This window comes from Dunckerocampus dactyliophorus, chromosome 2 (genome assembly GCF_027744805.1).
Source record: "Dunckerocampus dactyliophorus isolate RoL2022-P2 chromosome 2, RoL_Ddac_1.1, whole genome shotgun sequence".
Lineage (NCBI taxonomy): Eukaryota > Metazoa > Chordata > Actinopteri > Syngnathiformes > Syngnathidae > Dunckerocampus > Dunckerocampus dactyliophorus.
In genome coordinates, this window is record NC_072820.1 from 22,854,573 (window position 1) to 22,872,423 (window position 17,851).

Consider the following 17,851-nt stretch of genomic DNA (forward strand, 5'->3'; position numbering starts at 1 on the left):
CCCCATCCTGAGATGGTGGTTGGTGGTCCAGAATCTCTTCAAGCTGTCCGGAAGTCGTTCTCCATGGCTTCTCTGAACTCTTCTCATGTAAGAAGAGTTCTTGCCTTGGGGACCGCCAGAGCCGCAGCCTGCATGGCCTGGCGGTACCTGTCAGCTGTCTCTGGACTGTCATGGGCCAAAAAGGCCCGATAGCACTCCTTCTTCAGCTTGACTGCATCCCTCACCACTAGTGTCCACCAACGGGTTCTGGAATTAGCGCCATGACAGGCACCGACCACCTTACGGCCACAGCTCCGATCAGCCGCCTTGCCAATGGAGGCACGGAACATCGCCCATTCGGACTCAATGTCCACCAACTCCCTTGGAACATGCTCGAAGCTCTCCCAGAGGTGAAACGCCTTCTGACAGGGGACTCTGCATGATGTTCCCAGCAGACCCTCACAATGGGTTTGGGCCTGCCAGGTCTGACCGGCATTCTCTCCCACCATCAGAGCCAAGTCACCACCAGGTGGTGATCGGTTGACAGCTCCGCCACTCTCTTCACCTGAGTGTCCAGTCGTTCCTCCCATTCACGCCTCTCCAGGTCTCATTGACGCTGCCAATGTGAGCACTGCAGTCCCCCAGAAGAACAAGGAAATCCCCCGAGGGAGCACTCTCCAGTACTTCCTCTGTAGGCACTCCAAAACGAGCGGGTATTCTGAACTGCTGTTTGGCGCATAAGCACTAACTGAAAGCGGAGGCAAACTACCCTCTCGTTAACCGGGTTAAACTCCAACATACAGGCCACAAGCCGGGGCGTAACAAGAATTGCCATTCCTGCCCGTCACTTCTCACTGCCGGCAATGAGTGGAATAAAGTCCAGCCCCTCTCGGGAGGACTGGTTCCAGAGCCCTTGCTGTGCGTTGAGATGAGTCCAACTCTATCTGGCCGGAACTTCTCCACATCACCAGCTCAGGCTCCTTCCCCACCAGAGAGGTGATATTCCATGTACCAAGAGCTAGCTTCTGCAGCCGAGGATCGGCGCCACGGTCCCTGTTTTCGGCTGCCACCCAGCTCACTCTGCACCTGACCCTTTTGGCCCCTCCCATGATTGTGAGCTCATTGGAGTGGGGACCCATGTTGTGTCTTTGAGCTGTGCCCGCCCTGGCCCCATGGGCGTAGACCCGGCCACCAGACACTCGCCATCGCCATCGTTATTGGTTTGGTTTGGTTTAGTTTATTTGAACATGAAGGTTACAATGGAATACATCTCATAAATCATTGTGGCCCTGAACCAATATTATTAAGAATTGTATAATTCAGGATCTTAAGAGGCATGGACTGCATCTTTTCAGAGGAGGTTTCTTGGCTGTTGCTTTGCAACTCAAAGTGTCAACTCTCTCCACAGATTTTCTATGGGATTAAGGTCTGTAGACTGGCCTGGCCATTCCAGGATTTTAATGTTATTCTTTTTGAGACACCCCTTTGTTGCCTTGGCCGTAAGTTGTGGGTTATTTTCATGTTGGATGACCCAGCCGACCCATCTTGAGTGTTCTGGCTGAGGCCAGGAGGTTCACATCCAAGATTCTGTGGTACATGGTCCCATTCATTTATACTTATCTCTATTTCTGTACTGTATATATATTTGGGATTTTTTTTCTTTGTTACTATTTTAAATATGTATAATACAATTGAATTGTATTGTACACACTTTTTCCTATTTTTTTTTTAATTTTATATTAGATTTTTCACAATCTTTTCCTTTTGCGAGGTACAAACAACCGTCCCCATAGAAACCCTTCTGATAAATAACTGCCACCACCTCCGAATCGTACCACTAGGGGGCACCAAATGTTTGAACATAGACTGTAAAAGGGTCCAAAAACATGTAGCTTCACTGTTTTCACATGTCCAGTTTAATGAGTTATAGTACAACTACTTGATCTAGTTGTCACAGTTAGATGTGTTTATGTATTTTTATTTAGTTAAATTCACGCCAATGTCCACACAAGAGCTGGCGGCCATATTTGGCGCAAGGGAGAATCGATGGGTGAGACGTTCAAATGTAATGGTGAATTACAATATTCTCTAAGAAAGCTACTATGAATGTAGACATAGAAATGTCCACTTTTAATTGGTTACACATGGTGTTAGAATCTGTTTGCGGTGTGTGGACGACAACATTTAGAGTTTCTCGCTAAGAGACTTTCATATGATGTAGAGTTCGTGAATTCGATTGATTTATGGATGCAAACTCCGAAATGTACGAGTTATAGCTAGTCCATAAATGCATCGCGCTTCCCTCTCCGGCCTCGGCTGCTAGCCCGGCTATTGTCGTGCAGGGACAACTCACGAGCAGTCACACATTTTTAGGACATTTAAGACGGATTTTGGCCCTTTTTATGCCCCTACAATAAATAACCAACACCAGTTTACATTTTACCCCCTCTGTGAAGGACTATCCGAGGGCCTGGCGGATGACTTCGAGCTCCCGGCGGAGTAGTTAGTCGGCATGGGGCGGACAACTGACATTTGATTGTGTGTGCGTCTCCACTTTGGACAAAAACAACAACAAAAGGTGGACAAACAAAAGAGGAAGAGGCAAAAAGACGCATGTAGCCTGACTACGACGCTGCAGAGGTCGCTTTTAAAGGTGAGGTTTTAAAGGTGCCCTCTGGAAAAAAGAAAGTGGCGCAAGAGCGAGGCCTGGTAGTTTTGTTTCGCTGCAAAGAAAGTTGGGAATTGGTAGTTGGCCTTTTTTTTGTTGCATTGTGAGGAAAGTGTGTGTGTGAGCGACACCTTTGCCTGAATCAGTGATTTGGTCCACCAAGGATCTCCAAACAATGCTAGGATGAGCTAATATGTTGAATGCTAGTTTATTTGCAAATGAAAAAAGTTGTTCGTCAGATGTACGTTTGTGCAGCCACGAGCCTAATATTTGTTGCAACTTTACATGTTCTTAACGCTTTAAAACTTTAAAAGCACATTTATTTGTGCCTCACCCACCCGGAGACCTCGAGTAGAAGCCCTTTGCTTTCTTTTCATGTAGTTGCACTGCATTTGCGTGTTTTACGCATGCGTAAAGCACCCAAACAAATGTTTCTAAGGGTGAGCATGTCTGTCTACTGTAATACTGTAGTCACTGTTCCTGTGTTTGGATGCTCCACTGCCACAGTAATCCTCATGCATGCTAATCCCTCTGTTAGTGTTAGTACAGTCCCACTTGGACCACGAGACACTCACACACACACAGCTGGACTGTGAGGAGCTCTAACAGGTGGCCCAGTATCATGGATTTAAAGCAGGTGTGGCATAAAAAACGGACCTTGTGAAATTTGTATCCATCTGGTATTGGCGCATGCGCCATTTAGTTGTTATTAGTTGTATGCCTAGTGTGTGGAGTTATGAAGTTATCTCATTTGTGAAATAGTCATCTGTGCTTCATGGTTAAGATTGTTGTCATTGATTATATTTTAGTGTTACAGCATTTATAATCACTCTGTTTCCCGTGTGATAGTTTGTGCAGTTGAAAATCATCACCATAGTAGCAAGGAGAAACGCATAAAATATGCACCGCTGATTTTAGCGCATGCGCAAAATCGGCAGGAATGCAGATTTTTCTTCGGTATGATGTGCATCACACACTTATAGAGTGTACTCACACTCGGACAATCATATCGCGCTTGGGCCCACTTCGTGCCTAAAGTCCTGCAAGTTTGGCGAGTGAGCATCCTCTGATCCGCGGTCTAGTCCGGTACACTTCTCCTTTTGGCAGTTCCAGAAGAGGTGGTCAGGGAATGGCACAATGGCTGTAATGCGATTGCTTCTTGCATGCTCTTGATGATAACCGACACATTTCAAAATGGACATAAATCAAAAGACTCAAAATAATTCAAAAGTAAAAACCCACGCAACTTCGCTCACCAACTGCTACGTAGACATGCCATTTCATGAACTGAATGAACATGATTGCTTCTTTCCCAAGTACAGTAATCCCTTGTGGTTAATTGGTTCCGGACCGGACCATGATAAGTGAATTTCTGCAAAGTACGATTCCTTATTCATATATTGAATGTTTTTGTAGTTAAAGCATAGAAATCCTGTTCACAACCTTCTAAACAGTCAAACCTGTCTTAGCGGCTACCTTTATAGAACGGCCACCTGCCTATAGCAGCCACTGAAAAATCCCCCGCAGCAAATTTACATGTTATAGACCCTGTGTATAGCAGTCACCTGTCCAACGCGGCCAGCGGACGCCCATTTTGTCTCCCTTGGTCAATATCTGACCGCATATAGCGGCCAAATTACCGACTCAAGTAGAAGCTTCATGCACGAAATGTTTCGTTTTTCAATCAATGAAGCCGTCGTGTGTAGACTTTAATTACTGAGTCCTAGCTCAGTCACAATCATTCACAAGATCCACACAAACTGTGAGTTGTTCCACATAAAAAAGCCGTCTTCTTTTGAGCTTGCTATTTCCTGGTCAAACATGTAACTTTAATAGCATTTGCACCAAAACATTACCGCAAATTAGGCTGGGAACAGGACGTGCTCCCAGCGACGCTACAATAAAAAAAAAAAAAACATACGCTAGCATGCATGCTATCATATGTTTTTAAAAAGTCAGCGGGAGCAAAACTGAGTTCGGTTGTACTTAATTGAAGTATTTTAGAATGTATTCATGTTATTTTTGATCAATCCTCATCCACAAATCCATCAAAGTCCTCATCTTCTGTATTCGACACAAAAAAGGCGTCTTCTTTTCCGTTCGCTACTAGTCTGTTAACTTGTCAGTGTTATTCAGCTCCGAAGCAAAGAAGGAAACTTCTCCTGTTGCTTCTGCCAACTTTATTTATTGAACGCGGTCACCAGACAGCAGCTCAGAACACACACACATCTCTCAGCATCGTCTCTCCTTCCTGCTTGCCCACAAGGCAAAGGTTAAACAAGCCCCACTACATAGCTGTCCAGCCAATGCCTGTAAGAAATTACACCGTTTATTTCCTGGTGTGCACTGGTCAATACTGTAATGCCGCTTGTTGTGGGGAAGGAGAGACTCACGTCGCCGATGCACTTTAATGGCTTTATTAACAGCGGAGAACACTGCAGGACTTTACATCCACGCCAACATAAACACACTTCCCAACTCTCTCGAAATTCACAGCTAGCACTGAGCTTAGCTATCCTGCTCGGGACGCCCACCGTCACTTCCCGTCACTTCCTGATGAACTAAAGCTGTAATGACACTCTGCCGTATAAAAAGTAAAATATTAAAAACAAGCGTAAGACATTACTAGCACAGCTTTGTTCTGTGGGCCGTGGATATATTCTATCAGTTATTATTAAGCCTCTAGCTTCCTTTTAGTAAGTAAAAACCTTGGCTATGATTGCACTACATTGTCATGTACAGTAGACCTACAAAGTACACTTGGAAGAACAAGACGTGAATAAATGTATTGCAACTGATGTGAAACTGATGAGGGGTAGGATTAAATAAGCTTTGCTTCTTCCTACTCTTTTTTTGGACATGCAAAATTGTGAATTGTACTATGTGATGTGCTACTGTTTGACTCATATGCATGTTCAGGATGAATTAAAACCATTAACCATGAACCATGATAATAACAAGCCGAGTAGTGCTGTACAACTTTTATCCGCAGTCCGCAGTGCCCTCTACTGGTCAACATTATTATTATTATTTTTTTTCCCTTTTTTTCCCTCTACTGGTCAACATTCAAACTGGACGCCAACCTGTCTATAGCGGCCACTTTTGCAGACTCCCTCCAGTGGCCGCTATAGACAAGTTTGACTGTACATTTTTTAACATTATAACACCCCTATATTAACCTTTACACTCGTATTACCCTATATAGTAGATGTTATAACTGAAGATAAGTCATTTAAGACATAAATGAGACCTGTACTCGTGTGTTGCTATAAATATGTTCCGGTGTTACGGGACAGGAAGTGACATCAGGGTTCAGAGTTCAGTTTTATCTTGATGTGCGTTATGACCACAGCAGTAGCTTGTGTTAGGGATTATTGTGCTGTTATGAGATAATTCAAACCTGCAATAAAAGCCTGTTGTTCCGGCGGCAATCATGTTTGGTACTTCTGTGTCTCACTGAACATTACAGTAGTGCTGCAATTAACGATTATTTTAATAACCGATTAATCGGTCTATTATTTTTCCGATTAATCGATGAATTGGATATAAAAAAAACACACATTTTTAATTTCCGCCTCTTAGCAGCAATCCCTTTAAGAATGCATGAATGGACACCGAAATTGAAGCAGAGTAGTATAAACAATCAACACACCAACATCACACACTATGTAGCTAAATAGCTATGGTGCAGGCGGAGCCATAACTATTTGTAGTTTTACTGTTCTACAACTACGTTTTGTGTGTATGCGTGGTAAGAGGTGAGCATAAATCTACACATTTTCCTACACACAAGTACAAGTGGATGAATCCCATACTTTGCGTGGGAATGTTATGCACGCTCTACGTATACATACTGTATCTGCAATGGTTGGCTTTGCAAGGTATCCGAAAGAGGCAAAAATGTCTAATGCTCTTTTCCAAAGTTAATCTGATGTGTGTTTTGCCTGAAACACAAAGATAACAGGTGTGCTTTCATGGAAGACTAAGGAAATTTAAAAAGTCACATTTGAGAGGCTGAAATCAGGATATTTACAGTACATTTTTTAATGAAACGATCCATCGATTACCAAAATAGTTGTTGATTAATTGGATAATTGATTAATCATGGATTAATCATTGCGACTCTACATTAGTACCATTACTGCACAATACAAATAGTCAGCTGGACTCCAAATAAGACTGGAAATAATCCACAGTCAGGGAAATTGCAGTAATACAGCAGAATACAGATGTATTCACAAGTGCGCAGGCCAAGTCCACCATGCTGCGAATGGCCGAGTAGTGTGAGTATGCCCAAAGTGCCACGATGCCTCTTCACTCTCACTGGGTGCAACAAGGGGTGCTTTACGCCGTGAGGACGCTTTCCTCACACTCTTATCAGGCTTTCAAGCGACACAGCAGGTGGCCTCGATGGTGTGAATGGGTGAGTCGGAAGGAAGTTCCTCACCCAAGAGACCCCCACCACTTTTCTGGGTGATTGGCAGGCGGAGAGAAGACGCTTCAGAGCGTGTGCCAGGGCGATTACTGCTTCAAGCGATGCTCTCTGTAGCCTCTGCGAGCTTCCAGTCGTCTCTGTCAGCTTAGATTTCCGACACAAGCGTTGGCCTATCCATCTGAGGAGGCGTGGTTGTCCACTTGTGATGCCATTGAGAATGTAAGGATGCTAATAGTCTGTACAGTCATACTAGCCATAACATTTGTAAAAAAACAAAAAAACAGGTTTTAAGAGTGTTCTGCCACGACGACGAGCCACTCCCGGATCTTGTCTTACACTTGCGTCTTATCTGAATCATTTACTGTCAGCTCAATACTCAACTAGAACTGAAAAACAAGCCATTCCAGGGGGCTTTGTTTTGTTTGGATTTTATATTAAAGGGATCGTGCGGATTCTTTGACATGAAGTTGTATGACATCCCGATCAGCATTGTAGTCCAATAACAGTGACTTACCCCCCTCTTGGTCCAGTTCTGGTCAGATTCCTGTGATGAAGAACATAGTTCCGCTTAGTTGCTGGGGACAATTAAGGAAAGAGTTTGGCTTCTAAAAACAATATGCATTCAAAAGATTAAAACATTTGCATCACAAAAATGCTTTCTCAAAAACTGAAACCTCACAAAACGTTCAGCGTTATATCTGTCTCCCGCCGTATCCCTATGCACTGTCGTCTGTGCGTTCATCTGAATGTGACAAAGACACTTGCATATTCTTCCGCTGTGGAACAGATACGTAAACAAGATGGCCGCGGCGCTCCGTCGCGGAAGTAGATGTGTCACACAATCACACAGCAGTCTGGGCACAGTGAGGGGGAACTACCGCTGTAGCTACGGAGCCGAATATTCAACATCCAACGTGAAACTCACTTCACCACGGTACACTGCGGACATGTCTACATGGTGGTGTTGCGTTTTCCTTTTCTTGTGGGTCGTGGGAGTCGAGTGGCAACCAGCTCAACCAGAGGCGCACTACGGCACCTAGCATGTTGGAGTGTGGCCCAGAGTTACGAACGTTACCGGATCGGCCTGATCTCGTGGCGGAGGCCGATATCTGATCTTCACAATACAGCAGATCAGCAGCCGATCCCGATCCTGAAGATCGGCTCGGGAAATCCCTAGATATAACACTCGGTCACTGGGAACAACATTAGGCACAGTTGTGTATGATGAAATTCAAAGACTGTATCGGTATTGTCTGCTAATGTATGGATATGTTAAATAGCCTGACCTGAAAATGTGTTAGACCCCCTCTGGTCATTGTCCCTTCTTTTAAATGTTTTTGATGGATGGTGTGGCCACTCGGCTCCTCCCAGCGCCTGTGCCCTTATTAGCATTTATATGGCCCTCAGTTCGCATGTGTATGAGCTTGCAAAGCCAGCATGCTTTGCACCATTTAGGACCACTACCAAATATTTTGGCCATAACAAAAGATACATGGTGACACTCTTGAAAGAAAAAACTGCAAGGGTTAGCTTAGTGTGTCTTTTGTCCTAAGGAGCATCCTTCTGTTTTGTAGCTTTTCGTCACCTTACATGAATAAATAGACTATTTGGAACTAACTAATTGCTAAAGTAAATGTAAAATCCTTTACCAAATAACTTTCTAGTGTTTGTGTGTAAATGTTGTAATATAGCGTATTTGCTATTGAATAAAAACGACCGTAAATTCTCCAATTATAGCCGGGACATTTGTTTACCTAAAGCGGAAAGAGGACTGGGTTTTAACTGGAAGCAGGCATAATTGGATAGAGGTTGCTATTTCCAAAATGTAAAAACTCAGCTTTATTTTTTGAAACTTTAGTAATAATTTAGAGTATTTAGAGTAGAGCAGAGTAAGTATGTTAGAGCAGTGCAGGACATGTATGAGGACTGTAAGACATTGGTGAGGTGTGCTGTAGGTGTGACAGAGGAGTTCAAGGTGGAGGTGGGACTGCATCAGGGATCAGCTCTGAGCCCCTTCTTGTTTGCTATGGTGATGGACAGATTGACAGATGAGGTTAGACAGGAATCTCCATGGACTATGATGTTTACAGATGACATTGTGATCTGCAGTGAGAGCAGAGAACAGGTGGAGGAGAAGCTAGAGAGGTGGAGGTTTGCCCTGGAAAGGAGAGGAATGAAGGTTAGCGCAGTAAGACAGAGTACATGTGTGTGAATGAGAGGGACCCAAGTGGAAGAGTGAGGTTACAGGGAGAAGAGAACAACAAGGTGGAGGATTTTAAGTACTTAGGGTCAACAGTCCACAGCAATGGAGGATCTGGAAAAGAGGTGAAGAAGCGTGTACAGGCAGGATTGTACGGGTGGAGAAAAGTGTCAGGTGTGATGTGTGATAGCGTTTGAGCTAAAATGAAAGGAAAGGTGTACAAAACTGTGGTGAGACCAGCAATGTTGTTTGGTCTGGAGCAGGGGTCACCAACGTGGTGCCCACGGGCACCACGTAGCCCCCCACGACCACATGAGGTGCCCGCAAGCCTGCTTTTCAGTTAATAATGAAAGAACAGTAGAAAGAAATGCATTCTGAAATACAAAATGTGAGTTGTAGACACCAGCATTTTGTTAATGTTCTGGTAAAACAAGCATATTCGCTTTGTTTGGGTTTAAAATAAGCTCTGAAAATAAATGTTACAAAAATGAGTGGCTCTTGGCCATTTTCATTTTGTAAAAGTAGCTCTCACAAGGAAAAAAACGTTGGTGACCCCTGGTCTAGAGACAATGTCAATGAGGAAAAGACAGGAGACAGAGCTGGAGGTAGCAGAGATGAAGATGCTGAAGTTTTCTCTGGGAGTGACCAGGAAGGATAGGATCAGGAATGAGTACATCAGAGGGACAGCAAATGTTAGAGGTTTTGGAGATAAAGTCAGAGAGGCCAGACTGAGATGGTTTGGACATGTCCAGAGGAGAGATAGGGAATATATAGGTAGAAGGATGCTGAGTTTTGAACTGCCAGGCAGGAGGCCTAGAGGAAGACCAAAGAGGAAGTTTATGGATGTAGTGAAAGAGGACATGAAGGTAGTTGGTGTGAGAGAAGAGGATGCAGAAGACAGGGTTAGATGGAGGCAATTGATTCGCTGTGGCGACCCCTGAAGGGAAAAGTCGAAAGGAAAAGAAGAAGTAATGATTTAGAGTATATGAAAAAGGAAAACATAGTTCTCCTTGACCGAATGGTCATTTAGTAGCAGTTTGGATGCAACAGAACCAATGTTGTAGTAGCGGTAAGGAGAAAACTGCTGAGTCAGCATTAATAGCCTAATGAGTTAATTGTCCAGAAGACTGGTTCCAGACCCCTTGCCGTGCATCAAGGTAAATCCGACTATATCTAGTTGGAACTTCTCCACCTGGTGCACCAGCTCATGCTCCTTCCCCACCACAGAGGTGACATTTCACGTACCGAGAGCTAGCTTCTACAGCCGAGGATCGGACCACCAAGGTCCACGCTTTCGGCTGCCACCCAACTCATTCTGCACTCGACCCCTTTGGCAGCTCACATTAGTGGTGAGCTTATTGAGGCCCATTTTGCCTCTTCGGGCTGTGACCGACTGTCCCCGGGCCCCATGGGTGTAGGACCGGCTACCAGATGCTCGCCATGGTGCCCCACCTCCAGGCCTGGCTTCAGAGGGGCACCCCGGTGACCCGTGTTCAGGTGAGGCAAACCTTGATCCAGTGTTTTCCTCATCATAGAGGATTCACTCTGTGCATTGGTTCAGCACCTAGATTTTTCATAGAACGGCTTGAGACGTTGTGAGACCTCTTGACAGTCATACAGTCGCGTTGTCTCTGTGGGGGGATGCGGGGCCGCTAGCAGACACACAGCAAAAGAGTGGAGCCTTGTGAGGAGCAATGCAGGAAAACTCTTAGCTACATTTGTTATCATTATATTTGTCCAAACAAATGTATCTTAAGTTGTACCAGGCATTAAAATGGATCAATAAAGTGAAGAAACAAGGGTGGTGTGTGTGTGTGTGTGTGTGTGTGTGTGTGTGTGTGTATATATATGTATGTATATATATGTATGTTTGTGTGTATATATATATATATATATATACACTGTATATATATATACACTGTATATATATATCATAACAGTGGTTTTTATGGTCTCAAATTGAGACAATATCAATATAATCCGTCGGCTATACACTGCCTACTGACTGCGCCGTCACCATGGTGATGTTGCTTTGCTTCCGTTTGGTCACACCACAGAGTGGTTGAAGTTGAGGTCAAAGGTTAGTCATTTGTCTCTTTGCCTCTGTTCTGATGTCACCTGATCCTCTAATGATCAGGTTTGAACTCGTACGCTTACCTTTATTGTGGGTTATGGTCTAGCCTGTCTGGACATGCTCCACAAGTAGAAGTAGCTCTGTGAAAGCGCTGGGCTTAACTCGGGTAATGCCATTGTTGTGTTTACTTGCACAATTTAATGTCAAACGTCTCATTAGTCATTCATCCCACTCGCTTCAGCATTGGCTTTCACTCAATCTTGTTTGTGTAAAGAAGGCAGTCAATATAGCATCCATCTCAAAATGAGAAGATCAATACACCTCCTTAGGTTTGGATATTGCGCTGTCCTTCACTGTTCTCAGCTGTACTGGGAATAGAAATCAAATTATTATTATCGTTATTTGTAACACTGGGATTAGATCACAGTCTGCCAAATCAATAACATTATTTAAAGTCGTATGCCATGGAAGCTATTTCTTTTCTGCTAATAAAAAGTACATATTGTCACTTTTTTCTGTTTTTATTAAGGAGCATATATTGGTTTAGCACGCTAAACAAACATACGTCTGTCTTTTCATAGCCATCACTGTATGTTTTCCACTTTAAACAGTTTAAGCCAGCTGTCAAACACAGACATGGGAAGGCCTGTCACGATAATGAATAAATCGATGAATCAAACGCAAAAAAAATAACAAAACAGGTCAACAGTTATGATGCTTTGATTGATATGTGTATGTATGCGTGTATGTTTCATCTGCTCGTTTCTCTGTATCACACAGGCAGGATGACAAGAGGGTTCACTCTGCGTCTGTCTGTGCGAATTGGTTCTATAGTGGAATGAACGGAGAGTGAACCCTCATCTCCTCTCATTCAACCTCTTTGTGGAGGCGGGGCTACTAATGAGTTGACACAATGCTACCACCAAATTAGCCTTGTCAGAACGCATATGCTAACATGAATGAAGGCGCAGAAGTGATGGTTTCTAAGACGACTGCAACAGCAGGTTTTAAACAGAATGAACAAGGTGAGCACATGAATACCGACAAACCGATATGTCGCATTTGTTTGAAAGTAGTGACAAGGAAGCAGGGGAACCCAACCAGCCGCACACCTGAAAACACAACCATCCTTTTCAGTTTTCCCAACTGGGGGGGGGGGGGGGGGACTACTGCTGGAGGTTGCAGCAGAGCCTTCGTCCCGGGAGCCAACGCTTACTGTTTCTTTAATGTATTGTAATTAAAACCTCTTGACATTCCGATTATAATGTTAAATACTCTTGAGAAATTTAAGCTTATTGCATTTGATACGATGTACTTGCATTATTATGCCATATAAATAATGAAAAGATGGTCTCAAAAAATGTCAATAAAATTGATTATCGACAATAATTTATCGAACAATTATCTACCAGCAAAATTTGTTATTGTGACAGGCATTTTATGCCATATAATTGATGGAAAAATGTTTATACAGCAACCTTTATACTGTCTTTCTGCTGTTCACTCCCGCTATGCAACCACTCATTCTTCGTATCACCGCGGGGATATCCGGTCGCTCGGCGTAGCGAAGGGGTGTGAGGCTCAAATCTAACAGCTACTCCGGAGTGTGAACAATGGAGCCGTGAATTAATGCAGCTCCCGCAACAAGCAACAGGCAAGCTACAAACGTAACAAGATGAACAACAAAAGCTGCCCACTTGCTTAAGGGGTCGATATGGCACAAAAACAATAACAAAGTACGAATAAAGCACTGTTAAACACTAAATGCCGGAAAATACAGAGCTGCTGTAACTAGCTGCCACTCGGGCGGCGCCATTTTGAAACATGAGCCCTCCGCATCAAATCCAGTCTATATCGATATGAACGATATGCTTGTTTTTGATATTGTGCTTAAAAGAAATATATCGATATACCGCCCAGCCCGAACTCAGGGTAGCATTACATCTTCTCTTTGAGTCACTTGGTCACCGTCCTTGAAGTTCAGGCTAATGCAGCGGTCTCATATATAAATGGGGAGGGGCAGTAGTTTTTTTTTTCCCTGTTTCTATTAAATCTGTGTCAGTGAAACGGCCACAGGCTGTGTCAGGATCTTGTTTCCAGCTCGGATGGCTGTGCAGGCTTTTGTTTGGAATTATGAAGTCACGGGAGCTCTTCCATGTTCAAGTCACACCTTGCTGTTCTAATACACTGGCAGAAGTATGGTGTGCATTTGTTTGTTTTTCCACCTTTTACGCCATCAGCTGCAGTGATAATCTTGAGTTAATGTGTAATCACCTTGTGTATTGATATGCCAGCAATCCAATGCTTGCGTCTTTATCTACTCTAAATTGGCCTCACATTTCACGAGAGCGCACAATGCTTGCATTGTTTGCTTGTCTGAGATGATTTTGAAGCAAAGGGGCCATCTTGACTAAGACATTGCTTTGCAAATACGGTGTTCCCTCGTTTATCGCGGGGGATAGGTTCCCAAAATAGCCCACAATCGGTGAAATATGCAAAGTAGCAAACTTTTTTTTTTTTTTACGATTATTATATATGTTTTAAGACTGTAAAACCCCTCACCATACACGTTATACGCTTTTCTCAGACAGACAATAACATTTTCTCACATTTCTGTCTTGTTTAAACACTCTCAAAAAAGTTCAAACCTTCATTTGAATTTTAACGATCAACCTTAATGATCAACACAAGAAATTATTAAGTGACTCATGCATTTTTCACTCCTGTGACCGTGTATTTTTGTCCTGGCGCCGTTCCGCTGTACTGTAGTGTTTTTGTAGCCTTGTATCCTAAACATATGCAGGACGGCATAGAAGATTGGCTGTAGACCATTGTCAGTCAATCAGGATGCAGAAAACAATGGGTGGTGCAGACAGATGAGAGAGGGAAGAGATAGACACTCAACTTCCCACAATGCAGTTCTTAAAGGGCCAGGCTCAGCCTGTAACAGCGTTCATACGATGTAACAAAAAAAAAAGAAGCACTAAAAAAAATCCGCAGAACAGCGAATCCGCGAAAGGTGTAGCGGGCCTCCTGGAGGGGGCACGGTGAACTGTCAGGGAGGGCGTGAGAGGCAGGGAGTACTCACACACTACCACTTCCATATTACTGTATTACCATTCATAATAGCGATGCCAAATTTCACAGTCTGATTGGCTTTTGGCTACCCTTTGCATGCGATACAGCTTTTCTCCAAACAAGAAATCTTGTCACATTTTAATCTTGCAGGATTTTGTCACCCTCATATATGTACAAATCTTTTTTCCTCTCTAAACTTAGTGGGTGCTGCTACACCGGTGCACTCTATACACCGGAAATTCCGGTGGTTTTATTCACAATAGGCATAATGTAGCGAGGCTCAACATACTGAGTGTTATGCATAATGAAGCGTTTAAAGCTAACATTACTCGCCTCCAACAGGGGCTGTCTCTTTTTCTTTCCGTCCCGTGGCAGTTACTCACGTTTCTCAATTATGTACTGACGTCTACAAATCACCTGGTGTCAAATCATCACAAATGTTATCACTAGGGTTGGGCAGAAGTTCAGACAGTCCACCAAAAAGAACTCTGGTTAGCACCCTCATTTAAACCGTGCAAACCTTTATGACCCTGCCTCTAAAAAGCATTGGAATCGACAATCGTTAGGAACCGGAATCGAAACCAGAAATCGGAACTGGACTCGTTCAAATTGAAACAATGCCAACCCTAGTTATCACTGACATGAATGTTTTATGAGTGCAAGGTTTTATTTACCGCTACTTAACATTGTACAGTCACTTTTTTTACATGTTTTTTATGATGTGGTGACAATTGAACATTGCAAAAAAAAAAAAGCATGTTTAAAGTGCACCTCAACTTTAAATTTAGACTCCCTTGTTTGTTTTTTAGCGAGCAGGTTTGGAGAACGCATGTCAGCCTTGGTTGACTGACGTGTAACCAACAATTAGTCTGACCATCACACATCTTCCCCACAGGCTTGATGATGGGTTGCGTCAGGAGTAAAGAGGACAAAGGCCCGGCGCTGAAGTACCGACCGGATAACAGTGCCACTAGCAGTCCAGCCAATGCCCACCTGGGCCATTACGGCCCTGAGCCCACCATGATGGGCTACTCACCGGCAGCAAAGAACCTCAATAATAGCTACAACAGCCATGCCGCTGCTGCCGCTGCTGCTATCACCCCCTTTGGCGGGGCGTCGTCTGCCATGACGCCCTTCGGCGGCGCCTCCACCTCCTTCACGTCGGTGGCTGTGAGTAGTCCCTTTCCCGGCGTCATCACAGGTCAGTTTATACAACATTATGAGATATTTGCAAACTAATTGCAAACTCATTACATTTCTTATCTTAAAGTGTCAGAAAGTACAACTTTGACTATTTTCCCTCTGCAAGCCTTTCTCTGAATGTGCAGAAACTGTAGCATAGACCAGTTGCTCTATAAGCAGCAGATATTATGTAGACTACACGCGGAATGACCAAATAAAGCTAACAAAATTTGATCAAAGATGTGGGAAACGATGCAGCAGGCAGCCAAAGATAATAGTTGCAAGTGCTCATGTCAGTGCTTGACTAGCAAGACCTCGCCTGTTCGCAGCTGGGATAGACTCCACGTCTGGCACAGTTTATGTACTCTCTCTCTCACACACACACACACACACGCATGCACACGACATACACACATGCACGCGTGTCCATGTCTCGCTCTCTTTCTCCCAAGGACGATAATCTGACCTGAGGGAACGCTGGCACCGATGTAATCCGGCCCGCTCAATTTCCTCTTGAAGATAAACACATCCGAGTCCTGTTGTCGCTTCACACCATTTACTGCAGCCGTCAGGCTGGTCATGTGACATAATCGCCAATAACACAAACATGTATTCTAATAACACACAATCGTAGTTTCATCATTTGTTTTTGAAGCATATTTACTCTAGGTACGTATGTCAGCCCTGCTTTAGTAAGTGTAAAGTTGTTAATTATTATTAAATTATCCTTCATTTTTCAAAAGCACTCCTTTCAAAAACACCTAGTTACCTCTGCCAGGGAAGTTGTTTTAATTGGTATGGTATGGTTTATTTGTTTCAGACATACTTAACAAAATTAGATTGATGGATTTAACACTGCATTTTTTAAAAACAACATATTTGGTAATTTCTCAATGAGTAAGACATGGGAGTATGCTATAACTACTTTATATCTCCCAAAACGCTGAGGTAGAGTGGTGCATGTGCCAAGAAAGTGTTTTGTAAAAAATCGGTGAAGCCGTGGTACCTGTATGCATGGGGAGAACATTTAAACTTGACACAGATGAGATTTGAACCCTCAATCTACTGAATGTGCTGCCAGCATGCTAACCACTTGACCAGCGTGTGGCATGGCATGGGATTACACAAAACCAAACTATTGTGTTAATCAGTTGAATATATATATGATGCAGGCAGTGGTTGTACTGAATACTGAGATATACTAAATGTTGCAACAGTCCAGCAAAGACAATATTTCTATATGTTTAGTGGTCACGGTAACATTGTTATATTCGGAAAATAAGCAAACATTGGAGGCTGTTATTATTTTTTTATTAGGGATGCTCCGATCAGCGTTTTATGCTGCTGATTCTGATACCGATCATCCATGAGTGAGATCGACCGATACAATTACATGGATTAACTGTACATTTTTCAAATTATTTTTGAAGAATGCTGTTGGTCAGGACCGCTGTTAGACAATTCCAAGGGCCCCTGGAAAATAGGTTGGGCGGATAAGTTTTTGTTGTTGTTTTTTGCCTTTATTTTTGTGTAACGATTTTTGTACTGTTTGACAATTTGATGCATGTTCCAGAGTAATACGAATACAAGGGAAATAAATTGTTCAATAATTTACTTAATTATGTCTTGTCTTCAAAACACTATTTGTGTGTGGTTGTTAAATGAACATAAACACATAGTGTGTCCAGCCTTATGATAGTGATACTGTGACAGGGGTCTCTTAGCTCGCCAGTTGACTTTGAGTAGCTCACCAAAGGGTCAAAGAATATTTGCTTCAACTCTCCGTAGTTTTGTATTATAACTATTCAGTTCAGACGTTATTTATGCCTTCATATTATTGAGACGTTGTACCACACGGCCTGTGGTACACTAAAGATGATGGCCACACTGTTTGAGCGGACCTCTGCTTGGTAAATAAAGTAGTGTTTATTTAATATAAATGTTGCTTGTCATAAATAAAACACAAATAGTTGACAGTTATAATAGTGATGAAAGTTGGGGGCCCCTACAACCTGGACACTGAATTTCTTCAGTTTCAAGTTAAGCAGGACAGGTTTCTAGTATTTAATAAAATACATATTTTGTATTATTTTTATTCTGTTAATTTTGCTATAATCACAACAAGACAAAGTTGTTCAGTCACACATGAAAAGTTAGTACATACCCCATGAACGTGAGATCCACTTCCCTGTGGGACAAAAATGAGCAAAAGAAAGAAAGATGCAAGAAAAGTCG

General features: G+C 43.1%; 1 protein-coding gene across 2 annotated transcripts in view; it reads left to right on the forward strand.

Annotated features, from left to right (window-relative positions):
• Nucleotides 1-2,298: 2,298 nt before the first annotated feature.
• The window catches only part of yes1 (YES proto-oncogene 1, Src family tyrosine kinase), a 34,425-nt gene continuing 18,872 nt past the window's right edge, over nt 2,299-17,851 (forward strand). The window contains exons 1-2 of one of the 2 annotated variants that reach the window (XM_054758146.1): nt 2,299-2,632; nt 15,330-15,635. In XM_054758146.1, the coding sequence (XP_054614121.1) occupies nt 15,335-15,635 (301 nt within the window). In that variant the 5' untranslated portion in view covers nt 2,299-2,632; nt 15,330-15,334. Of the gene's footprint in view, nt 2,633-2,672; nt 10,780-15,329; nt 15,636-17,851 lie in introns of those variants that run through there. The other variant, XM_054758155.1, reaches the window with a different exon arrangement.